Source organism: Pollicipes pollicipes, unplaced genomic scaffold (genome assembly GCF_011947565.3).
Source record: "Pollicipes pollicipes isolate AB1234 unplaced genomic scaffold, Ppol_2.1 Scaffold_4740;HRSCAF=5597_pilon_pilon_pilon, whole genome shotgun sequence".
Taxonomy (NCBI): Eukaryota; Metazoa; Arthropoda; class Thecostraca; order Pollicipedomorpha; family Pollicipedidae; genus Pollicipes; species Pollicipes pollicipes.
The window spans coordinates 10,449,645-10,475,585 of record NW_023596545.1 but is presented as its reverse complement, the minus strand read 5'-3'; the positions used below and the strand labels follow the sequence as shown (position 1 = coordinate 10,475,585).

The 25,941-nt window shown below is 53.7% G+C and overlaps 1 protein-coding gene across 1 annotated transcript; it reads left to right on the top strand.

Moving 5' to 3' along the window:
- LOC119098698 (actin-related protein 2/3 complex subunit 1A) lies at positions 1 to 25,602 on the top strand. Its single transcript, XM_037221697.1, has 9 exons — positions 1 to 152; positions 1,410 to 1,485; positions 3,953 to 4,109; positions 9,343 to 9,446; positions 12,906 to 13,078; positions 14,781 to 15,004; positions 18,187 to 18,363; positions 22,847 to 23,027; positions 25,376 to 25,602. The coding sequence occupies exons 2-9, from the start codon at positions 1,413 to 1,415 to the stop codon at positions 25,412 to 25,414; spliced, it is 1,128 nt and encodes a 375-aa protein (XP_037077592.1). The 5' UTR covers positions 1 to 152; positions 1,410 to 1,412; the 3' UTR covers positions 25,415 to 25,602.
- Positions 25,603 to 25,941: the final 339 nt, after the last annotated feature.

Sequence of the window (25,941 nt, the reverse complement as noted above, 5' to 3'; positions counted from 1 at the left end):
CCCTGAGGTGAACCACCTGAGCCGGCTTCCGTTGGCACTTCGGCTGAATTGGGTTTCGCGGAGTACCTGAGGCATTGTTCTTGATTTCGTCGAATGTGAAGGAAGTGGCAGAGCTCACAGCTGCTTACGTAGACTGACCAGAGTCCGTAGGTGTAAGTATTACCAAATATAAATCGGCAAACTTCGTGGACATTGATGTTCTGATCACTGGCTGCCCAGACCAGGAATACGCGTCATGCGAAGCATATCTGATGCAGTATGTAATAGCAATATCACCGCAATTATTCCAGTGTTTGTATGTGGAGATAAACAGTGCCTCAAATGTTTTTGCAGTCACTGCCAACTTCAGTACACATAGACAATATATTCAAGATGTATTATTTTGAAGGTAATTTGATATAAAATGCTCTTTAAATATCTGTCATGAGTGAATAATTTGATAGTTCTGTACAATTTGTCATGGATTGAGTGGGACACTCAGTTAATGGGCTCAGTGGCCAGGGTACATGTTGACCAAGAGTTCACAGCGGACAATAGATGGATTTTCTGTAGGTTGAATCAGTTGCCAGCATGTAAAAAATCCACTGAATGTAGGATCCCATGTAACATCTGGGTGCCCTGAACCTGGTGCTCTTTCTAAAACATGTTTTGGGAATGCTATGCTAAATTTAGGTTCAGACCGGGTCAAACTCGGGTCAGGTTTCTATCTTTTATTGAAATTATTGCTTTTGCCTGATTTGGTTTATGCATCGCTGCCTGTGATAAATTGTCAACATCATGATACAGAACTCAGAACATTAGCTGGCTATGTGCTAAAACTGATGGCTACTTTGCTGCACCTGAGCATACATTGCTTCTGCATTCAGCACAATGTGTATTTTGTGGTTAAGACCGATAAAAATGAATGCCAGGTGACAAGGGTACTTCAACCATTCCTGCAGCCCATTTCTCTAGGTGACTGACACAAATTGAATGGATGAAGAACTTTTATGCAGTGAAAGAATGTTTTCTTTCCTATCCAAAAAATTGTGTCTGGACCAACCCAAAATCATGTAGTACTCATGGTTGCTGACATTTTGAAAGCTGTTGCGTATAGGTCTTAATGTTATGTAGTGATGGCACATGTATTGTTATGGAGTGTTGACTCACTTTAGGCTCTGGGCACCTTCACTGCTTGGCTGTAGTTCTAATCCCATTTTTAATACCACAACTAATCCAGAACATCCTTGTGTACAAGCAATGCACAACAAATATTCAAATTTGAAAATAAGTGATGCATTAGTGCAATCAGCATTGAGATACATTGTGAACTGGGAATCAGCTCCTAGTATCACACAATTTCATTGAGGACACACAAAATGCTTCTTAATAACAAGGCTGTTGACCATGTGAATGGGATTTTGTTCCAGGAAATGGCTGTGGCAGAGAAGCACAGTTTTGGCTTGGAGCCAATAACCACCCATGCCTGGAACTCCACCAGAGACAGTAAGAGCAAGATGCGCTGAGTCATCATAATACACCGTCTTGAAATACCTTGCCTGACATTTCAACCATATATCATTTGTGGCATGCATAGGAAATTTCCTTATTCATGCATGACAATTTTGCTGAATTTATGGAAATGTTCAAGACTTAAGGCCAGGTCCACGAAAGAACCTCTTCCGCGCCGTCCTCGCGCCGTCCTCCAGGTGGCGCGTAGTCGCCCGCCCGGCGATGCGACGGCAAGGTGCACCCGAGCAGGTGCGGAAGTGCTGGTGGCCGGCTGGTCGATAATTGCGAAGTTTCACAATAGATCTCTCGGCAAATTAGACCGTCCAGACTTTTACAAATGCAGCACGTGTGCATGTGTCGTTAAGTAGCAAGGCTATAACGACAATCTCATTGCATTCGGATCCACTCTCACGCATTGAGAAAAGCCACTTCGGCTGGGTTGCTCCAAGTCCAGTAAGAGACCTCCTTGCAGGCGAGATGCCAGAACGGCCAAAACGGCACAAACAATACGTGTGTGTGTGCCACACGTAGACATTTGTGGACCATGCTATGGCTTTGAGAGATTGAAGATGTCATTGGACAAGCGGAATGAGCGCAGCATATGTGTATGTATGTGAAAACGATGGGCATGTGCTCATTGTTCTTCGGATTTCGGAACTGAAATTGTGAAGTTTCTTTGTCAAGGCGGTCTGAGCGACATGCGGCCATGCGGCCGAGAATCACCCCAGGTCCAGCAACGGACCTCCGTACAGGCTAGATGTAAGACCGGCCAAAACGGTACAAATGTGTGACGTGTGACGTAGAGACATGTGTCGACCACTCCGTCCGTTTGCTGATAGAATATGCCATTATCAAAGCCATTTAATGTAAAACGGTCTGGCTGCGCTCGTACAGCCGTCCGTGATCATTAAGCGAGACCTTTTTCCGGCGGTCATATCGAATATTTTTATTTAGATGTTTCCTCCGACCTACACCCAATCATAAACTTCTTACAAAGCCTCACTATCACATGGGCTTGAAATGGGAAGTCATTTTTCCACAATGGTCATGACGGGCGATAAAGACATTGTTCCTTGATGTCGGGAAAACATATCTGTATGGCTGAAATGTGAAAGAAATCAGGCGTTGCGATGGGTCAGGTCAACCGCATGAGCTGGGCTCTCCCCCAACCCGATTTTGGTAAGTGCCCCCCCCCCCCTCCCGTGGCTAGCCGCCGAGCTCAAGTGTCAGCTGGCGGTGACCTTGACCTAACGTGCCGCCCGGGTGAGTGGTGCGCCGGCGGCGGTGTGTAGGGGACCGGAAAGTCCTCCCCCCCCCCCCCCACTCTTTTGAGAATACCTAGGATGGCAAGGTGGAAGACAGATTCCATCCAACTCGGCTAGAGCCAGAGGCGGCGGTGAAATTTCTGTACGTGGTGAAGGGAAGACGGCTTTCTGTAACAACCTGCAGGGGCGTAATCTTGCAATGAGAGTTTGTGGGTTGAATCGCAAAAAAAACTGAAACTACCGCCCCTTCAAAACAACCACCGTGTTTCACCCCGGATTTGGTAAATTTTTCTGTCATTGTGGAGGGTGGATAGGAGGGGGGGGGGAGGGGGGGGCAGGCGGTCAGAGGTCTTCCTTTTGTGGGTTTTGGCGGTCTCACATCTAACCTGCAGGGAGATGCGTTACTGGCTATGTGTCGACACTCAATCGGACGGCCGTCTATCACGCAGAGGACTTTCAAAATGGAAACGTAACAGTTCCATTCCAGACAGTGATAAAATGGTTGAAACCTATATCCATATTTCATAGCCTGCACACGCGCATCGTTTGTGCCATATTGGTCGGTTTTGTGTCTAGCCTACAGGGAGGTTTGTTTATGCTCTTACTGGACTTCAGCAATTCAGCTGAAGTGGCGCCTCGCGATGCGTGAGTGTGAACCCAGAAGAGATGACACGGTCGTTACAGCTCCGGCATTTTGATATCTTCGTGCACACGTCCTACGTTTGTACCAGATTGGGCGCTTATTCACCTAACTTGTGATGAGCTCCGTTGTTGAACTGGAAACGATTTTCGACCGGGCGGCCGGCTGTAGAGAAGCTCAACAATGCCGCTCACGAGGCCATAAAGCGAGCGACGCCTGCCTTCATATGACGCATGCGTGCATACGTGCCACGTTTTTGCCGTATTGCCCGGTCTCGCATCCGACCCGCACGGAAGTTCCTTAATGGGCTTGAACAATCCAGCAGAAGTAACACTTCGTAATGCGCAAGAATGGACCCGTAGGCGATAAGATGGTGGTGACAGCTCTGGCATTCAACCACACACGCGCATATGCTACGTATGTAAAAGGTTTGGTGATCTTGCAGCTTATTTGCCGGGAGGTCCGTTGTTGGACTTGTATGTAAAGCTCAAACGGTTAGTGTGACCGGATCGCTGGTGGCGACTCTCAGCAGCGCGCGCGTCTGCCCCCTCCGCAGAGGTGGCGCTGTCACCCAACAGCAAGGACGTGCTCATCTACGGCCGCACGGGCACCGAGTGGCGCCAGCAGGCCATGCTGGACCAGCACGACCTGCGCGTCACGGGCATCGACTGGGCGCCCAAGTCCAACCGGATCGTGACGTGCGCCGCTGACAGGTGCGCCCCTCCCCCTCCCCCTCCCCGGCACCGCTGGCCGGAAGCGTGCCGTCCGAACGCAGCGGAACGCTCAGGCGGCGGTCATTAGCAGCTGTCACGGACACAGGTCGTAGTCTCAGCTGTGGTGGCACGTTGCGTTTGTTTGCAAGTGCCCTCCCCACACTATTCGCTGTGCCCCCAGGGGTTGTTTGACCTTTGTTTGCTTTTTGTTTGTGTTTTGTTAACTGAAAGCTTACACAAATTAGGGATGATATGAGCACCACACAATGACTACCTTCCGTGGCATTTTTAATGATCATGGTTACCATGCTGCTCAAATGGATGCACTTGCTTTATAGCCTTAAGTGTTTCTTGTCTGGTTTAATTTTTCGGTTACTACGCCCTCGCAAACAAGTTGGAAAACGCTAAAACAACTTGCGAACTTCCACCCGGCCTCAGTGTCCGCCCATTCAGAGAGCAACTCGCAAGTCTCACGCTGATCCTTACATTTTAGTAGATGATCTATTTTCTAGAATGTCTTTAAATGAACAAGCTAATTCAGCATACAATTCAACATATTGCAACTATTCAGTGTTGCACAGTGTACACTGAGTTGATGGTTATTATATGATATTCCTTTATAATTTGACATAAGCGATTTCATTTTTGCATTATCTCACAAAGTTCAGCATTTTCTGTTTTGAAATGGTATATCGTTTATGCTTTATATCATTACATAACATGCTAACTCGGACTACAATTCAGGATACCGCTAGCTGCTTAGCGTTGCGCCATGCAGTGCCTGTCCGCCATTGTTATTGCGAGCCTTACTTACCAGTCATTATTCCCTTGCCACCCAAGAGCAACTCCGACATGGGTAGCTAGTTGGGTGTGGCGTCTGAGTCATTCTGATATGCCAGGATGAAAACCAGAACGTAAGCATGACGCAACTGAAACGACGATACTTTGTTGTGTTTTGGGGAGGACCATGGGTCCTTGCCTCCTCTAAAGGTGTCTCTACCTGTTCTGCATGTTTTCTTCCTACTTAAAGTATTACAATGCAATAGATACCCTGGCAAAGTTCTCTTAATTAAGTAAGTTATGCTGCAAAGAAACTATTTGGGTGGCTGCACTTCATTTCATAACCGCGGGCTGATCAGACTTATGTTATAGGCACTTGTGTTTGCATTAGTTAAATTGGGGACGTTCTGAACACGTTCAGACGAATTCGCGGCCTAATTTAAGTGGCAACCATTTGATGAAGCAATACAGTCAATGCAAATTTTCTAATGGAGTACACATACAGCGCCACCGGACGTTCATCTTCGAGGCACCCACCGGGGGGCGGAAGCATGCAAGCGGCAGACCTACGCACCAGTCTCAGACTGCTCACCTCGGGTCACCTCGGGTCACACGCGAAAAAAGTCGCCGGGCTCTGCGAAATGTGTCCTTAAGCGGCTGACCGGTGACCTGGGTCACGTGCCCAAGTGACGTAACGTCACGTGCAACACCCGGCCAGCCACCCGGATCGGGCTTCTCGACAGTGGCGGATCAAGCGCCCAGTGGCAGTGGCGGATCAAGGCGACGGATCAAGCGCTGGGAGGCAGTGGCGGATCGAGCGTTGGGTGGCAGTGGCGGATCGAGGTGACGAATCAAGCGCCGGGAGGCAGTGGCGGATCGAGGTGACGGATGGAGCGCTGGGAGGCAGTGGCGGATCGAGCGCCGAGTGGCTGTAGCAGATTGAGGCGACGGGTGGAGCGCCGGCAGGCAGTGGCGGATCGAGGTGACGAATCAAGCGTCGGGAGGTAGTGGCGGATCGAGGTGACGGAGTGAGGGCTGGGAGGCAGTGGCGGATCGAGCGCCGAGTGGATGTGGCGGATCGAGGTGACGGATCGAGCGCTGGGAGGCAGTGGCGGATCGAGCGCCGAGTGGCTGTAGCAGATTGAGGCGACGGGTGGAGCGCCGGCAGGCAGTGGCGGATTGAGGTGACGGATCAAGAGGTGGGAGGCAGTGGCGGATCGAGCGCCTTGTGGATGTGGTGGATCGAGGTGACGGATCGAGCGCCGGCAGGCAGTGGCGGATCGGGGTGACGGATCGAGCGTCGACAGACAGTGGCGGATGGAGGTGACAGATCGAGCGCTGGGAGGCAGTGGTGGATAGAGCGCTGAGTGGCAGCGGCGGATCGAGGTGACGGATCGAGCGCTGGGAGGCAGTGGCGGATCGAGATCACGGATCGAGCGCTGGGAGACAGTGGCGGATTGAGCGTTGAGAAGCAGTGGCGGATCGAGGTGGCGGACCGAGCGTTGGGAGGCAGTGGCGGATCGAGATGACGGATCGAGCGCTGAGTGGCAGCGGCGGATCGAGGTGACGGACCGAGCGCTGGGAGGCAGTGGCGAATCGAGATGACGGATCGAGCGCCGGGAGACAGTGGCGGATCGAGCGTTGAGAAGCAGTGGCGGATCGAGGTGACGGACCGAGCGTTGGGAGGCAGTGGCGGATCGAGCGCTGATTGGCAGAGGTCATGCAGGATGCAATAGGGATATTGTAAAATGCAAGCTGTATACCGGTAGCTGTAACAAATAACACGAGTTTATACGTTGTAACCAACCAACCACGCGGGAAGCACTGTTTAGACGCCGTTACCAAGCAGGCTGCGGCGCGTTTCTGACAAACTCGGCGTTTCCAAACGGTGCTCATAGTCACGAGCGTCAATGGCTGCTTCATAACGTCATTATACGAAGCTTGCTCGATAAATTCGCTCAGCCACGACCTCCTGGCATTCGTATTCGTATTTGTACTGGCGTCGGTAGTCTACACGAACACGTGCCCATTTCTCATAAAGTCAGGCGTTCGGGTGATGATAAACCTCACCCATTACGTCAGCTCGCGGTCTATGCATACTGAAGGAGACACAAGTAGGCTAATCTTAAGGGCGTTTAATCACGTCCTACCAGCAGCTGTTGCTTCACACGTGCCCGAGGTGCAGGTGGTATACTGGACGTCGCCTGCTTGCAGCGGAAAAGCCAGGTTTGCGGAATGATTGACTTGCGATATTTGTATCGGGGATAGCAATATTCACCTGGCTATCATTCTCGTCTGATTCACTAGTATATGCACAGCTATTTGTAGGTGCTCTCAGTGGTAGAGCACTCGGCTCGTGATCAGGAGACTCCATTTCGAATCTCAACACTTCCGTGGAGAAGGTTCGGGCTGTGACGCGCACGTGGCTGATGGCTGAATACCGTCCAGTACATCTCAGGGCTCAGCAACACCCGGCGACGGCCGGAGAGCTGCGTGGGCGATACCGTGTGTACATGCTGATGCACCAGAAGAGCGTGGTAGTCCGAACAATCAGTCCATCCGTGATGAAAACTCGTTTCTGTGAAAACGGAACCGGAAGATGCCTATGCCATTTGATTATGTTCTGGTTTTCATGCCATCCATGTCTTCGCAACTGGCTGATTCGTAATCGATTAGCCTTCAGCAGTGGGCATTTTTCGCTGCTCGGATGACTTCAATATGAGAAATAGCCGACCATTTCGGCCTAGAAATGGGCCGTTTCGGAGCAATTTCCATGTACAATCTGCACCACCCACATATGTCTTGGTGAAAGCCTTATTCCTGCTCTGTTCAACGCCGTGGGTTGAGGGCCAGTTCTGTGGCGGGGCTCAGAAAAGGATAGCCACATTCCTGTCAATCCTAACGTCGTGGATGGACGCTCAATTCTGTGGCGGGGCTCAGAAAAGGGTACCCGTATTCCTGCTCTATTCAACGTTGTGGATTAAAGACCAGTTATAAGGCGTGGCTCGGAAAAGAATGGTCTTATTCCTGCTCTGTTCAACGTTGTTGCTAGAGGTCCAATTCTGGAAAAGGCTGGACAAGGGGGACGTTGCCATGCTTGACACCCTAGCAGAAATCGGTTTAGAACCGAGGGACCGAAAAAACAACAAATAAAACCGAAATACGCAACGAAAAAGCGAGAAAGGGCAGAAGGAACGGATAGTGTTGTCGGCACTGGACCGGCGAGGTGACTGACCAGGGAATTGGTAAGGTGCGATATAGGAAGCGATTTGATGTGTTTTGCCCTCGTTTTCAGACAGGTTGTTTCAGCCTTTCTATTTGCATGCTTAAAGTGAGTACCTGTCAGCTGCTTATAGAGAGCCGTCTCATTCGCAAGTTTTCTGGGCGGGCTTGATCTTTTTATCTGGTGACTTGCTTCGCTGGTCTCGTCACCTTCGCTGCGCAGGGAAGGGTTGTTTCCGACGATATTGCCGATTTCACGCACGATGCCTGGAGGCAAACATTTAACAAAACTCTGGCGACAGATGATCTACAACCCAGACCTGAGTCGGTTGGGGCGTCTTAGCGTTGACCCGTACGGTAGCTCAAACTATGTCAGATTACTTCCTCCCGCTCCCGCCAGCGTCTCCGCGCAGAGCTCAAGCTATGTCAGATTACTTCCTCCCGCTCCCGCCAGTGTCTCCGCGCAAAGCTCAAGCTGTGTCAGATTACTTCCTCCCGCTCCCGCCAGTGTTTCCGCGTAGAGCTCAAGCTACGTCAGATTACCTCCTCCCCTCTCTCGCCAGTGTTTCCGCGCAGCGCAGAGTTCAAACTGTCAGATTACTTCCTCCCGCTCCCGCCAGTGTCTCCGCGCAGAGCTCAAGCTATATCAGATTACTTCCTCCCGCTCCCGCCATTGTTTCCGCGCAGAGCTCAGGCTCTGTCAGATTACTTCCTCCCGCTCTCGCCAGCGTTTCCGCGCAGAGCTCAAGCTATGTCAGATTACTTACTCCCGCTTCCGCCAGTGTCTCATGGACATGGACACGTCTTTCTTTTAAATAGTTTTAGGAGGGTCCTCGCCTTCCAAGCAAGAAATGCTGGCATGCGAACTCGTCCGTGTGGTTTTTCGGTCAGTTTATTTTTCAGTTATTGATGCTCGCGGCGTCCGCCCATCAGCATCAATGTACGCAGCGCTGGCTGTTATGTACGTGATTCAAAATTGTGTTTTTTGCATACAGCTCAACTGAGAATCATCACGACCCTCGTAATGTTTATAAGCTAAGCTGGCGTATCAACTGCACGCGCTCCGCAATCTTTTGACCCGATTTCGGGGCGCTCTATTTGCCTGCTAAATTACTGCATATATATATATATATATATATATATATATATATATATATATATATATATATATATTGTACGCTGGCCGTAAGTTACGTCCGTTCTCTGACGGCCAGCGCGCGCGTGCCTGCAGGAACGCATACGTGTGGACGCAGGAGGCGGGCGGCAAATGGCGACCGACGCTGGTGCTACTCCGGATTAACCGCGCCGCCACCTGCGTCAAGTGGTCCCCGGAAGGTAGGTCAGCGTGCCGCAGTCGGCGAGGGTTGAGCCGTCAAGTGGTCCCCGGTGGGAAGGTCAGCGTGCCGCAGTCGGCGAGGAGTCGACCCGTCAAGCGGTTCCCGGTGGGAAGGTCAGCGTGCCGTAGTCGGCCGGGATGACCCGTGTTGGCCGCTGGGTGGTCCGAAGTCGGATGCTGGCAGCAGCTGGGTGGGCTGACTGTGTGGCTATGCGGCTGGTGGTGGACTGGGTGATGTCGCGTGGATCAGGAAGGCGCCAGTGACGACCGCCTGCCTACACAGCCTTGCGTGCGCGCAGGGAGCCGGTGACGGTGCGGACAAGCGCCTCGGGCGCCTGAGGCGGCTGGCCCGGGGTGGTCATTCTCATACCCGCGACGTTTTTTTGACGCCGTCGGCCTACGCTTTTCCGCTTTGGGAATGGGCTAACGATCGCCGGAGATAGCGATGACGTGGGTTTATCGGCTTCTCGGTAAGCCTGTGGATCATGCGAGCCCCCTTTCACTTGGAACTAATTATCACTGCAGTCGCGAAGCGTGACCCCATTTGTCCGTAGCGCATCCCGTCTCATTCCGCCTGACCTCCGTTGACCGAGCGCCAGGCTGTCGCGGAGGTCGGGGAACCAGGTAACAGGCACTCTAAGTTGAAGATGTGCTAACTAGAATGCGAATTTTGAGGGTCGTTACGGACGCACCCTCTTACAGTGCAGAGTCGGCTGATTTGGAGGGCGTTTTTTTGTTCTGCTCGTCGCCACTTATCCACAAATGACGTAGGTCATTTGCTTGGGCGTATGGCAGTCCCGCAGCCTTCTTCGCCAGCCTTCCAGTGGAGGCGCATGAGCCACCATAAGCTTTCCTACGCAAGATAATCGACTCTCGCAATGCCTTACAAGTAACGCAATCTCCGTCGTACAGCTTACAGTTACAGCAACAGGCGCCTCCGTCGTACTAGAGCATGTCTTCGAACTTGTCGTTTTTTTTTTGGCATTTGGCAGCTATTTACGACTGACAAAGGAGGTAGCTCAAGGCTCATCTGTTGCCGGGTGAGCAGAAGTCTCCAGGATGTTGGCTTCAGTAAAGGCCAACCCGCCTTGGTGAAAAGGTCACTATGCTCGCCTAGGGGAGCTGCCGACATTGGTCTGTGATCCGTCTCTGTGCTCTTCGGCGAAACGACGCGCAACTGCTGAGGAGCTTCACTTTCATGCTATTTGTGGAACGCCTACAGAATATTAGACGTGTGCGCATAGCCGGGGAGAGGCGCAGGATGGAAGGCATTGGCAACAACTGGACGAAGTGTCTTGCGTTTTCTCATCACTGCTTCAGGTCTCAAAATCTCAACACAAAGAAATATAGCCGAACTATGCGGCCGTAGTGAGACGCCAGTTTACGCAGCTGGACGCCCAGCCGGACCTTTTAGGTGTGTTCAAGACTTTAAGCCATCCAATATCTGGAAACGTGCCGTGGTCGTGCCATAGTGGACTGAATCCCATGGCAGGCGTCATCTCTTGAGCGGGATGGAAAGCGCGTCGTCCTTGTTTAGGTGCCTGGACACGTCGGGGTGGCTGGAAATGACAAGTCTTGCTGCTGCCATGGGGGAAGGGGGAGGGGGAGGGGGAGGAAGCAGCCGGCCATCGACCTTGTCCGGCTCGAGCATTGTGCTCTGGGATTTCAAGCCGTTGTTGTCAGCCCGTCTAAAGAAAGACTGGCGAGAGGCTTGGGACCTGTTGAGCGTGGCCTCGCATGGCATCACGGGAACAAATTCCATGTGGGAGAAAGTAGGATGGGTGAGCGGGCAAACTGTTACCGGGGTAACAGAAAAGAAGGATTCGGTCTGTGTTGCCTCCGTGTCACTATCGATCACAAGTACGGGACACAGCGGGGTTTACGCTGTTCGGAGACCAGGTGCCAACGTGACCTCGCTGTGACCATCCGCTAATAGTTGGTCACGCGCTCGTGCAGTGCAGCCGGTTCGCCGCTGAGCGAGAGCGGTCACTCCGACGGTATGTCGCGGCTGTCCTGTCCCTGCGCGCCTCATCGGCGGCAATCTGTTAGTTGAAGCTGTTCTAGAGTACGGGAATGACCGATTTTAGAATCATTTGCTAGCCTGTTTGATTGTCCTCGCCGCGTGTGGTCGGCACTCGGAGTAATCTTGCTCCGACATGGTCGGAAAGCGTTCTCAGCGTGCCCACGCATGCGCTGAACATGTAAGGACCACGTGACAGTCACGGGCAGTCCAAGTCGAACCACTGCAGTCGGAGCGCCCCGAAATGCAGTTATTCAAACACCATCACATGCTGCAGTTTGTGTGGATGAGATGGCGAGGAATGACTCGGCGCTCGTAAAACAGATGCCGCGAGGAGTATTTCGGTGCTCAGTATATCCTCTCGGCAGCCCCATATGCAGCCGCGCGTAGCATGTTAAGCACATAGCATACAGTTATGTGCATGGAACATGATACCGCCCCGAAGGTTGTGTGCTTGCGTGCCTGATGATAGCGTGCCTGATGATAGCGTGCCGCGCCGTGCGCTTGTGTCTGAGCTGTGTCCGTGCCAGGCCCTGTTGCTGCTCGTAAAACTGTGCGATATTACTGGAGCTAAGCTGAAGAAGCTTGCTGTGTTAGTGGCAGCAGCGTAGCGAATTCCACGGTAGTTTAAGGACAGCCATAAGATGCATGATCCCAAAGCCCTAAACATCATCAGCATCATCATCATCATAAGGGGCATGATGTGCCAGCTCGGTCAACCCACGCCTCTCAAGTAGGTGTTGAGATAATCGACGATGATGTGTATGCATGCAATCCACATGGTGGCTTTGCACTTGGCACGTTCTAGTCAATGCAGCATGCGGGGAATATACTACGAGTGCATTCATGTCACAGGCCCGCGAATACTCAAACGCGCAGGAGCAGTAATAGTCGTACATTGGCCGGTGCGGAGTCCGGTGGACAAACTCGACAGTGCTGCACGGCGCTACGTCGGAGGGCCAGCGGGTCGAGGCCAAGCATATTCAACAGCTCCACGCCCGCGGCAGCATACCCACGCGCTTGCAAGCCCTCCCCCGTGCGTGGTTGTGGAAGTAGCCGGTGGTACATCTGGTGTCGTGTTGGTGCCTCTAAATTGCCCCCCCCCCCCCTGGATTTTGTAACGGGTGCTCCCCGGCAGGTCGGTCGTATTGATCGTTAGAACCGCACAAACAATCGGATTTTCTGGGAGCTGTGTGACAGTCAGCCTCCCGAGTTGCTCAGTAATGTCGGGCACGTGTTCGTATCGTCTGTTGCTTTTCATCTCTTATGAACAGAATCTGTGGTCGAAGTTCGGTTAGCCAATGCCGCGTTGGGGCCGCTATTGACTGCGCATCGCTACTCAGAGCCGTGACCTTTCTCCGAGGCGCTCTGTCGTCTCGGCCGCCTGTCTGGAACGCGCCGGCTGCCTCATTTACGCTCGCCGCTCCCATCCTTACAGAGAACAAGTTCGCGGTAGGCTCGGGTGCGCGCCTCATCTCGGTGTGCTACTTCGAGCAAGAGAACGACTGGTGGGTAAGCAAGCACATCAAGAAGCCGATCCGCTCGACCATCACCAGCCTGGACTGGCACCCCAACAACGTGCTGCTGGCGGCCGGCAGCACCGACTTCAAGGTGAGCACCGGCCGGCGGCGCGGGAGGGCACCGTGCCTCCGTGGCGCCGCCTCGCCGTCACGTCGGACCCTGTGATGAACTGAATCCCTCCGGCGGCACCAGGCGCTGATCCCCTGCCGCACGAGAACGCCGGCGGCGCTGAGCGCGCGCCGCCGGCCGCCGCCTGCTGACTCGCGCCTGTCGCCTCTCCCCTGCGGCATCCGGACGATGCGTACCGCTGCTCATTAAAAGCAACCGTTCTGTGACGAGACGCCGGGAATGGTGTGTAAGATGTTGCCTTCGTGTTCAAGAGCGAATAAGCGAAGAAAATCGACAGCCAGAACTTTGGATATGAGGACCCAAATGTTATCAACAAAATGAAAAACAACTGGTACTTCTACACATGCAACACACACTCGCACATGAACCGCCCGACACCCAACACGGACTTACCTTCCACCACTAACAGGGGGATTATGCAACACTTAAAACTTCAATGAATGATGGCCAGTCAGCATCCGGTTTGCTAGATTGCTGCACCCCAGAGTTTTCTTTTCTTTTCTGTACGTTCAGGCAAAACGTCTGTAAACTACAGGAATACCCGCCTTTCTCTTCACGCCATGAGTATGTCACGCTTGGAGAGGGATCGTGCTCAGATTTGTCTCGTGGAAGTGTTCTGAAAGAGTTGGTTTCGTTTCACGAGCGAGATTCATGTGTTACGTGCGGTGTGTAAATTGCTGTTCTTAATTTGGGGAAATGCAGCCAGACGTGACGCAAACATTTGTGAACGCACGAAACTCTGAAAGACGACCAACGCACGTGCATCTTCCGCGAAGATGGTGGCGATGTCATTCGGCGCCTCCCTGTGACGTCTCTGAAGTCGCACCTGCTCTAAACTAGACAAAAGCGCGCGCTCGTCGCCTGCTGTTTTTGGAAGGCAGGATGGGAAACTTGGCAGATCCGCGCAATTCAAATTAGTCTGAAATATGCGATGCATGGTTTTCTCGCAGCACTTCGTTTCCACGACAGCATCACGCAGCCAAGCTGAATGTAGAACGCAGATGTACGTATCGTGCGTCCTAGGTAGTTCTGGCAGTACAGCCTCATTGTGTGCTCTTTTTCGCTCGGCTATTGCATCAGCCTGCAGTACCATTGGTAGCAGGGCAGGGTATTACTGGTAGCTGGGTCGCGTTTGACGCCATAGCAGTAGTCGGAGGGAGATTGCCGGTGCGCTTGCTTTCCTCAGTTGTTGAAGCAGAAACTAACCTTTGGTATTTCACGTCGAAATCAAGTAAAAGTTCTAGTCATTTCTGACAGTGCGAGTGATCAGATAATGTGCTGCGTGCTGCTGCAGTCAGCGCTAATCGTCAGTGCTTGTAAAATGTCGGATGCCTCCCCGCCCCTCCCCTCCCCTCCCCTCCCCTCCCCTCCCCTCCCCTCCCCTCCCCTCCCCTCCCCTCCCCTCCCCTCCCCTCCCCTCCCCTCCCTCCCTCCCTCCCTCCCTCCCTCCCTCCCTCCTTCCCTTCCCTCCATGCCCGCCGCGTCAGTTTTCGTCATCAGCGCCGTTCGGGCAGCTCGTTTATGTAATGGCGCACCCTGCTCGTAGGCGCTGTTGCTTCTATTGAGGTCGCAAGACGGTCATGTCGTCGCATCGCAAATGATAGCGATCGCACCTGTGTGTGATGGACATCGACGGCGCCTGACGCCTGGCGTGCGCCGCCAGGTGCGCGTGTTCTCCGCCTACATCAAGGACATCGAAGGCAAGCCAAGCGCCACCTGCTGGGGCGCTAAGATGCCGCTCGGCCAGCTGCTGGCCGAAGTGAGCGCCTCGTCGGCCGGCGGCGGCGGCTGGGTGCACGACGTCCAGTTCTCCGCCGACGGCCAGCTGCTGGCCTGGTGCGGCCACGACGCCTCCGTCAGCGTGATGGACGGCGCCGACGCCAACCGGTGGGTGGCCTGCGGTCCGGCGCGCCGGGGCGGGACGACCGGCCCGGCGGAGGGGCCGGGCGTCAGGACAGTGAGCTGCAGAGAGCTGGGGCGGCGGGCCCGGGATGCGAGCTGCTGCCTGCTGCTGAGCTGTGCTGAGCTGAGCCGAGTTGAGCTAGCATGGCATCAGTGAATACGATCGGAGCGACTCGGGGCTAATCGAGCACGCACGAGCACAGTGCGTAGCTCGTTTCACGGAATCTGGTAACGATGTTCCAGTAACGATGCGGTGGCGCTTTAGCGCGTAAGCCGCCATGCCAGGAGACCACTGCTCGGACGGAAATCAAACATTACCTGCCGCCGCTTCCCGGGAGCAGAGCCAGCATATCGCCAGGGGAGGGGCATTTTGCCCCCCCCCCCGCCTTGAGTGAGGGCCCCTCCAAAAAATCCGGGCATTCCGGCTATTTATTTTAAGAATTTTTGCGTATTATTTTTATACGGAAACCCATCTTACTGCGCGCAGCTTGAGAAAACGAGGTGTGCTAAGGATGCACGTGCTTGATGGTTATTCATTCTCCCAAAGCATGGTGAATCTTATCATTTTGAGGTCAATTTTTTTCAGAAAAAGTTGGCAAACTTAACTAAAGCTGGCTGCTAAATGTCATTAAAATCAAGCGCAACCTCGATTCCCAGGTTGTTTACAGCAAGCCGGCTGGTCGATGTGGTCAGCTGATGGATGACAACTAATGCAGAGTTTTTTCTTTGTTTTGGAGGAGTACAAAATATGCTAGCATTTAAATGTGTTACGCACGTGATGCACAATGAAATGGGCAACGGAAGTGACGCATAGGACGTCGGTGGCACGTAAAATTACGTTCGACAATGGCGCGTAAAAATTCACCGGGCATATCCATCTGCTTCTCTAAGGCTGAGGTACCAAGGCCAATACGGACCGAATCTGAGCAATCATGGGTGCCGTGGCAAGCCAATGAAGAAGCGTCCGTCAACCAGTGTAGGGTCCTCAGAGCAAGCGAGAAGAAGCCAAGACCAGCGTGGTGGGCCATGAAGGATCGGGAGTGCCCGGACAGGCTGACATATAGGTACCCGGCCACAGCACAGGGCCCTCCAAGCAAAGGGGAATTACCCTAGTCCAGCGCGCGTGAATAATGCCCCTTTTGCAATGAAGAGTGCACGGGCAGGTTAGCCGAAAGGACCCCGGTGTAGGGTCCTCCGGAGTGTAGGGTCCTGCGCAAGCGGGATCGTAGGGAAAGAGGCCCAGATCAATGTAGAGGGCCTCTGAGCATCGAGTGGCTCGGCTCCTTACCTCATGTGAGCGCCAGCGACAGGACAATGACCTCCGAGCGAGTGAAAGGAACCCGAGACCAATATGAACGGCCTTTGAGCACCTGAGTGTACCCGTGCTTATTGGGTCCTAGCGACAGCTTAAGAGCCTTTCGGGCGAATGGGGGGAATCCGTGGGAGTACCCTTATCGATCAAGAGTGCACAGGCATGTCAGCAGATAGTGCCACAACAGCAGCGTATGGCCCTACGAGGAAATGCAAAACATGAAGAGTAACGTGGAAGGCTCCTCAGCGATCGGATCGGCCGGCAAGTGGGCACATAGGGCCCTGGTAACAGCGTAGGGCCTCCGGACAGGGACTTCATCTGCTCACGGGTTCTTCAATTTCGCCTGCGACTGCTCTTGGTCGTCTAGAGATCCAAAAACGTCCAATTTGGTTGTGTTTTGTGCCAGAAAACTGCGTTCATTCGGCCGTTCATGATCCCTTGTGAGCGTATCTGTCCTCTCGGGACGCAAAAGGATCCGTCACTGGCCCGAGCAGCTTAACAGATGGGGCCCAGACAAGAACAAAGGGCTGTCCATTGAAATAAGTACCCGAGACACAATATGGAAGGCACAAGACTGATAGAGTGCGCCCGAGCAGGTTAACAGATGAGGGCTCCGACAAGAGCGTAGTCCCCTCCACTCAAGTAATAGATCCCCGCGACACAGTGTAAAGGGCCCCAAACGATCGAGTGTTCCTGAGCGGGTTAACAGATAGGGCCCGTGACAAGAGCGCAGGGTCCTCCATTCAAAAAGGAAGTACTAAAGACCCAATTTGGAGGGCCCCGAATGGCCCAAGGTGCCCGGGCAGGTCAACAGATGGGTGCGCTTTTGGGGAACGTGAATGCGCAATATCATTTCAACACTTCACAAAGCTTTTTGTGCACGTGCGTGTAGCGAATAGCGGGATAGCATCCGGTCTCTGGCACTGAGCCTGGCACGCCAGGTCAAAGGTCACGCCACTCGCTGAGACTCTGACTCGCACGCTGGGGCGTGGTTAACGATCGCCATGTCACGTCAGTATGCATCTATGTATCCCGCGACAGCCTTCTCCAGCATGAAGCCTCGCATGCTGACTCTCTGGCTCCTAACGTGGGGTAACCAGGGTCGGGCTTGCTTTGTCTCGTCGTGGCAGTGACTGTCCTCGTTGAATGGTCCTCGCTCCGTCGCGTGCTTTCAGGGAATCCCGCCGCCACGATCACACAGGCCTGCTGCCAGGGACCGATTGGACGGTCTCAGCTGCCATCTGCTTATCAGTAACACCGCAGTGGTATTCATTGGCGTGCGTCTACGTCTTAAGTCGTCAATGACATCATCCGCGGCATTCCGTGACGTGTGTCTGTGCCTGAAGTCATCAGTGGCACCGTCAGCGGCGCCTGCTGTACCCGGCGTCAGTGGTGTGGTGACCGTGCCTGCCGTACCCAGCGTCAGTGGTGTGGTGACCGTGCCTGCCGTACCCGGCGTCAGTGGTGTGGTGACCGTGCCTGCCGTACCTGGTGTCAGTGGTGTGGTGACCGTGCCTGCCGTACCCGGTGTCAGTGGTGTGGTGACCGTGCCTGCCGTACCCGGTGTCAGTGGTGTGGTGACCGTGCCTGCCGTACCCGGCGTCAGTGGTGTGGTGACCGTGCCTGCCGTACCCGGTGTCAGTGGTGTGGTGACCGTGCCTGCCGTACCCGGCGTCAGTGGTGTGGTGACCGTGCCTGCCGTACCCGGTGTCAGTGGTGTGGTGGCTGCGCCTGCCGTTTTTTGTTTTTGTTTTTGGTGAGCTGTGGTGACCGCCGGCTGGCGCTCGCGAGTGCCCCCCCCCCCCCCCCCAGTGAGCTGCGGTGACGTTAGTCCTGCGTCTCTGGCCGGCGGCAGGGTGATGACGCTGCGGACGGACCAGCTGCCGTACCGCAGTCTGAGCTGGGTCGGCCCCGCCGCCCTGGTGGCCGCCGGCTACAGCTGCTGCCCCATGCTGTATGTCATCGACGGCGGCGCCATCCGGCTGGCCGCCAAGCTGGACCAGTCCCAGAAGAAGGAGGGCGGTGGCGTCAGGTACGAACGCGTGTGACGTCATGGGACCGGCGGTGACGTCACGGCGGGTGGTGGTGCCGGGGCCGGGCGGCAGCGTCAGATGGTGATGACGTAATATGTCGTCGGGGGTCGGGCTGGGGCTGGTCGGGCGGCTGACAATGTCCGGCCGGAGACGGTCGGGTGCAGTGGCGAAGCCATAGTCAAAGGCAGTGACGTGCGGCGATGTTTTTGGACAGCAGAGGCGGACAGTTGTGAGCGGCTGTCACGGGTTGCCGGAAGGTCAGGTGCAGCACACACGTCAGTGTCGGAGGCACCAGGTGTGCGGTGTGGCTGGTCGGAACAAGTAGTTATTTGTTTTGGATTTCAAGACGTATGCAGCTCATACCTTAGGCAGATGACACGGAATACTTTGAAATGATTTCCTGTGTTGTTTAGTGGATGCACGTCATCATTTAATCCCAAAAGTATGCAGTGTAAATGTAAATAGAGATGAATTATCGATTTGGGATACGTATCTCTCGAATCTTGATAGGATCGCGTTTGTTTAGTTAGCTTATGCCGTAAAGCCGAATACGAAAATTTCAGCTCGGTCTGACTAATATGTTAGTCATTTTGCTGAACTGTTGCTGTTCGGCTCGGAAGCGGCTCGGGGATCCATAACCCCGGAATTCCGGGTGCGTCATATGACCAAAGTATCGTCTAACGCTGTGAAACCTTAAAGGGGGGGGGGGGGTGTCCGGCCTTTAAGGCCCATTTCAAAAACGTATTCTTGTGAAACCTCATGACCAGTTAGTCAAATAATAGCTCTTGGTAAGGTCACTGCTAGCACCGTTAAGAAATGATTAGGATATCGATTTCGTATTTTTGGGGGGTCCAAAGTACGCTGTCAACGCCTTGTAGCAGCATTATATCTTTTTCCTGGAGTTGTCGCGATCGTGACGACCGCCGTGGCACCTCTACTGGTGTGAATGAAATGCCGTTGTGATTGACCCAGCGGGCGGCAGGGGCCTGTTACGGAGAAGTACATTGGTTATGGTTTGGACCAGTGACGTCACCATGGGTCACGTGATACTCTTATGCCCAAAGCCAAAGTGTGCTTCCAAAAGAGTCACTTAAGTAGCCGCTGTGCGGGATAAATCAGAGCCGCAGTATAGCGTTTCGTTGAATTCGCGGGACAATAACATCATATCCGCATATATTTTTGTTTAAACAGAATGTTTCATGCTTTCATAGCACTCCCCACACACACATTTTGACAAATAAGTGCGTTGCAAACATAACAGAACACACATGTTGGAAAGAGCAAGGCAAGTGAAATGCATTGCTTGCATAGTGATGAGCAGTGAGTCAAATGAGGTTTCCCCGCAGGAACGGCTACTTCAGATTGAAACTCGGAGCTATTCAGAAGGATATAGACGAAACGGGTATTACTGATCAAATGGTACGCGCCTGATCTAGCAATGAATGAAAAGCACACAAAAAAATGTGACATGCTCCCTTTAACAAAATATAGCGTCGTGGTATCGTGTTGGAACAGCGTAAGTAAGTGTATCAGCGATAAGCAAGCGTATTATAAATTATTCCTATTGGTTCATAGATACATGTTCGTCCGCATTTTGCAACCCGTGTTCTTTTGATTTTACGGTTTCCATGCCACGTACACAACTGGTCATCAGCCGACAAAAACATCAGTAATGCGGCACAAATGAAACACCGCTTTGGTGCGGCCGTCACGCCGCCTGAGGCCTGTTGTCAATCGCGCCGCCTGAAGCCTGTTGTCCATCACGCCACCTGAAGCCTGTTGTCCATCACGCCGCCTGAAGCCCGTTGTCCATCACGCCGCCTGAAGCCTGTTGTCCATCATGCCGCCTGAAGCCTCTTGTCCATCACACCGCCTGAAGCCTCTTGTCCATCATGCCGCCTGAAGCCTGTTGTCCATCACGCCGCCTGAGGCCTGTTGTCCATCATGCCGCCTGAAGCCTCTTGTCCATCACACCGCCTGAAGCCCGTTGGCCATCACGCCGCCTGAAGCCCGTTGTCCATCGCGCCTCCTGAAGCCTGTTGTCTATCACGCCGCCTGAAGCCTGCTGCTAGCAGCGATCAGCGTCCGGGGACGGTCCGACTCAAGCGGCCGCCGCGCTGGCTCGGTCGGCACGCGCGGCAGCTGTAGTCCGGTGCCGGCCGCGGCCCGGGTGGAGCGCTGCGATACAAGAGAGCTCATCAGAGCGTTCCAGGAGTGGTGGTACACGACGGCTATCACCTCACTCTCACGGGTGTGGAGTGTCTCGGCGGCGACGCCTCAGGAGATCGGTCCAAATCCTTGTTGCTTAGGGCGCAGCGAGCAATAAGCTGCGAGGCATTCCATTAACTGTGGTCATGCTGTTGTCAGCTAAGCTGTATTACGGCCGGGATGATTGGGAACGGACTTGTGGACCACTAGCGCAGAATGAGCGGGCCGCTAGGGCAGAGTGAGCGGGCCGCTTGGGCAGGTTGAGCGGGCCGCTAGGGCAGAGTGAGCGGAGCGCTGCGGCAGAATGGGCGGGCCGCGGGGCACAACGTGAGTCAAAGTGAGTCACCCGTGCCAGAAATCGTACTGGAATATATTCCTTGCACTTATATAAATCAAATCGCAGCGTTATAAATTACCATTTTACACGCATTTCCAAGGAGATGCAAACATTGGACGACACCCGTGTCACATTCTTCTCCCAGAATGTGTGGGGCTTATCTCATCAGCTGTCCTGTAATCGAGCCGAAGCTGTCAGGAATCAGTTTGCAATATAAAGTGAACCATTTTTTGTTAAAATCCAGCAGGTGATGTAAAATCTGGCAGGTGAGGTAAATAGTCGTTACATCGGTCGATTTTGTGCGGAATTCACCGAAAGGTAAATATGCTAAGGTAGCGTGTAGACACCGAGTGGGTGAAATTGTTGAAAATTTATCAGTGGCATGCTCGTTTGCATGCATTTGCATGCTCGCGTACATTTATCAGTGGCATGCATGCGCGAGCGAAGCAGCAGCGGTGGGAATTTCCAAAAGGTTGTGTACCACCTTGGTATGATTTAGGTGGCTGTGGCACCTGTCATACGTATGTCGGAGTGTAGCGAGACATTGATCCCAACATGTAACGTTACTGGTACGTTTAAGGTGAAGGTAGCAAAGTTGCAAGCACTTATCCCAAGAATATCAGGTGCGCTCCTGTTAACGCACTTCATACATCTGGCCATGTTGTACCAAGTTCTGCGTCACATTGGAGACACTATGGGAACGCTGTCGAGGACTAGTTTTTCTAGTCTTTCGTGCTGCACAGGGCCTTGCCACGCCGCACACTGTGCTGCGGTGACGGCGGGGCCGTGCGAAGTGCGTCACGAACAGTGCAGGTGAACGGGACCTGTGAGAAGCGTCGTAGCGTGCTCGAGCGTTGCAGAGCGTGTTGTTCGTGCACGCAGCGAGATCATTACGCTCGGCGCGGTGATGGCATGCGGTTGAGCGCGTCACCCCTCACGCGCTGTAGCTGCGCTCCCAGGATCTCGGTCGATGGTGCGTCCAATCGGAAACGTCGCGCAGCGTCGGCATTGGGTCGGTTCTGAGAACAGTTCACTCGCTAGCAGCCGCGCTTTTTCCCTTCGGCAGGCCGCCGACGCGCGGCAGCGTCGCAGCCAAGTGACGCGCGCGGCAGCTGGGGTGCTTCACTGACCTGTCGCTAGGGCTAGTGCTCACCGGTCGAGTGGCGCGCGGAGCGTGCGCGGTCAGGCGCTCGCTCCCACCCTCAGCAGGCCGTCAGTGGCCCACTCGGCGGCCGCCGACGGCCGTCAGTGACCCACTCAGCGGCCGCCGACGGCCGTCACTTGCCACGACGTCGGTGGCGGTGTGGCTAACCGGAATATTAAAATGTGTTTTTCTTCTGACCGGTGGTGCCTACCCGGGTTGGAGAACATTAGCAGCAGCCGGATGTGACCAGATCTCACTCACCTACTGCCCAGGTCAAAGTCCTTGTGCTTTGAGGGCCATCCTCGAAGCCTTAGCCCAGTGACACTCCATTTAAAAAGTTAATAATGCAGCCCGCTGCAATTTTGAAAAAAAACGGGCAATTAATTAAGATAGTTTCGTAGATCGTATCGTCCTAATCAGAATAAACACTTCGATGCCGTTTGATCTGACGTCACAGCTGGGAGCAAGATCGCCACATTGACCGCATGGGTGGCGACTGACGCGCCTGGCGCGGCTTGAGGCTCCTTTGGTCCTGGCAGTGAGTTGAACTTGGGCCGTGCTCACCGCTTACCTCCGTCCCGGCGGCCTGGAATCTGTGTTCGCTCTGCGATCTTCGCTGGCTTTTTTAAAACCGTGGCGGGTGTCTCAGTAGTCTTTTTCAAATGCAATGCGGCGGAGCCAGAGTTCGAAGGGCGTCTCCTAACGACATGAAAAGGGTCATGATAGCTGCCCTGGCGCGAGATCCGTCCTCCCCGCTGACCCGATTCCCCCCCCCCCCCCCCCCACGACGCAGCGCCATGCGGAAGTTCCAGTCGCTGGACAAGCAGTCCCGCTCGGAGGCTGACGACACGGCTCTGGCAACGCTGCACCAAAACTCCATCTGCACCACGCGTATCGTGGAGGGCGACCGGACCGCCGCCCGTCGCGTCAGCACCAGCGGCGCCGACGGCCTGCTCGTCATCTGGGATGTCCAGGTCAGTGGGTCGGAGGCGGCGCCAACAGGTCCGAATCAGCTGTGTAGGGGAGGCACCAGCAGGTCTGGATCGGAGGCTGTGCAGGGGGGGGGGGGGCGCCAGCGGGGCCGTGGCAGGGGCGGAGCTAGCGGGTCCGGGCCAGAGGCTGTGTGTGGGGGAGGAGGGGGGGGGGGGGCAGCGAGTCCGGGTCAGGGGTGTGTAGGGGGAGGGGGTGCCCGCAGGTCCGGGTCATGGGTCACGGCGACAGGTCCGCGTCAACAAAGCCGTGCAGGGACGGCGCCAGGGGGTTGGGGTTGGGGAGGCGGGCAGGAACGACGTCGCACCATCCTTAGAAACTGGGGATGTGTCTGGAGCCTAGCCTGTCCTCACACATGTTTTTCTTCCGAGAGTTCAGTCCTGATTGGCGGTTGTTAAGGCATTGCAGTGCAAAGAAGCGTTTGACAACTTGTTTAGCAAGTATCGTGCCACACTGCGACTTGATGATTACTCGGATTTGAAAGCAGCTATGGAGTGCGGGGAGAGCGAGGACGAATATAATGTGGCGGGGGAAAGATTTGCCAGCACCCACCAATGATCGCTTAAAAGTGTTGATGCCTTGAATTTTTTAGCTTTACATTTTCGTAGTAAGTTATATCCTCATATTCGTAGCAAGTCTCTGGTGTGAGCGTTGTCCAGACGTATTGAGTGAGGGAGCGAAGCGAGTTAACGAACACATCGCTACATTAGATCAAATCCGAGTAAGTCTTGTTTGCTTGCCGACGTAGAATTGGTAGGTTTCTCACGATTACGAAGACGTACTGAATCGAGCGAGTCGCAGGAAAGTTGCGGATGAATGCCGAAGTCAGTGGACTCAATTTTCAGCGCTGCGAGTGCTCGCCGAACTTAAAGACTGCATGATCCTTCAACAACTGTGTTGGGCTATTGCTCGGCACGGGCATGGTCGAGCTGAGTGAAATAAGTGCGGAGGAACACCGCATTTGAAGCACTGCAATCAAGTAATCAAAACAGGCATTGTGCCTGGTCTGTGCTTTGCACACTTTTATTATTTTGAAATAGCACGGAGATCGAGCCCAATGTCGTTTTTGTAGTCAAATATGTGCGAAGTTGTTGCGCACCTCTTGAACATGCTATGCCTCTCAATGCTAGCAGTTGACTCTTAACATTGTACCGCAAGTTTTGGCCTTCGCATGTCTGTAACGAGGGGGGGGGGGGGTCCGTGACTATGGTGCTCTCATCTTGGCTGTCTTTATTCGGAGCGTTTGGATCAAATACAAACCCGAAAGTCGGAATGCTTTAGCTCTTTGGGATTTTCTGTTGTGGCAAGTTCCCGGGGATATCATAATTTTCTATGTTTGTTGGGAACAGGCAGGGAGATCAAATTTGCCGTTTTCGTCTGCCCAGTACCTTTAATACACATGCAACAGCTTCTTGTGCCAGACTGCCAACAATGGCCTCGGACCAACGCCGTTTTTTTCCGGGACATGTGATCCACAGATACAGCTCAATGAATTTAACCTCAAAGAAAGCGAGTAAGACGACTCAGATGATCGCAGGCGAAGCCTGGATGCCCCTGTTTCTGCTCAGAGGCTTTCTGCGAAATGTTTGCGTTTCATAATGTTTGCGTTTTTCACGCGCGACATCCAATCGCAACGCTCATTACAGGTTGGGTGTAATGTACGGGCACCCAGGAAGTTATACAGGTCTGGTGTAATGTATGAGTCAATCAGGGAATTGTAGTTGGGGCAATCTAGCACCACTGAGTGGTAGTGTGCGCGCTCGTCTGTGTGAAATGTAAGTCAGTGACCGAATCAGGGCTAATCTGACGACCATTACCTTGTGTGTTTTGCTGTAATCGCCACCGCCAGCCAATTAGATGCAAGGTCATAGTATCTGTACCCGATAGATACAATTTACAGCGATGGGTCGCCGGGCGTGGCAGTTGCATGCCGCCGGCGACTCTGAACTATAGCTCATACGTGTGTTTCTCCGCGTCAGATCTACCTTTCAATCCTCGACTAATCCGTCCCGTTTACATGGAATGCTCCTACAGCATATGCACAGACTGGGTGTCTCCATGCATGGGATGCACGGAGATGCATGCATGCGTCCCCCGGGATGCTCCTGCCGTGTCCGGGACGTCTTTTTTGCTATGCTGGCGGCGCAAAGAAACATCGCTTTCAGCACCTGGTATCAGGTGCTCATGCCGTGCCACTGGAAGCCTAGCTCGTTGTCACATGGAGGCGGTGTTCGGGACATTTGCACGAGGTGGTTGCGGTTATGAGATCAGCGTCACGTGTCAGGCATTTTGTTTTATGTGTATTGTAATGCATTATTTATATTTATTGCAGCCTCTGCAGTCGTCCATGGCCGGACTGAAGATCAAGTAAGATGAAACAGTGGATGCGGGACCAGGCGTATTCGTGAAGGGGCTCGCGAGGCCGAACGGCCCAAGCACAGAACCATTACTCCACATCATGGCCGCCACACTGCGATAGGCGCCGTCTACGTTCTACACGACCATCTCCGCTTAATTTTTGCATATGTATTCAAAGACAACGCAAACCGACTGGCGAACCACGCTTGTCGGTTGGATACCGGTGCTTTTGGTCCGATGGCTATCTCTGGGCACCGGGCCGTTCGCTCGGGCGTTCAGAATTTCCCCCCAGTGCCGCGAGATTGCTGATGGCCAAGGCTGCCTAACGGTGCATTCCCAGACGGATGTGCTTGTGGTGCAAAACTAAAAATATATGTCAATTTGCCTCGGCATTATTATCCTCAGTCCGGCCGAGGTGACAACTGCTGTCAACAGAAAACTATGTGAACTGGAACTTCGATTCGGACGCGTGATGTCGGACCACGCACGGAGCAAAATAACTAAGTGTCGGCATTATCTGGATTTACCGTGGAAATATCT

Coding starts and splice junctions, on each gene's coding strand:
- LOC119098698 (XM_037221697.1), top strand. CDS start 1,413: ATGGCTGTGGCAGAGAAGCACAGTTTTGGCTTGGAGCCAATAACCACC. Junction 13,079..14,780: donor CCGGCAGCACCGACTTCAAG/GTGAGCACCGGC, acceptor GTGCGCCGCCAG/GTGCGCGTGTTCTCCGCCTA. Junction 15,005..18,186: donor GACGGCGCCGACGCCAACCG/GTGGGTGGCCTG, acceptor GGCCGGCGGCAG/GGTGATGACGCTGCGGACGG.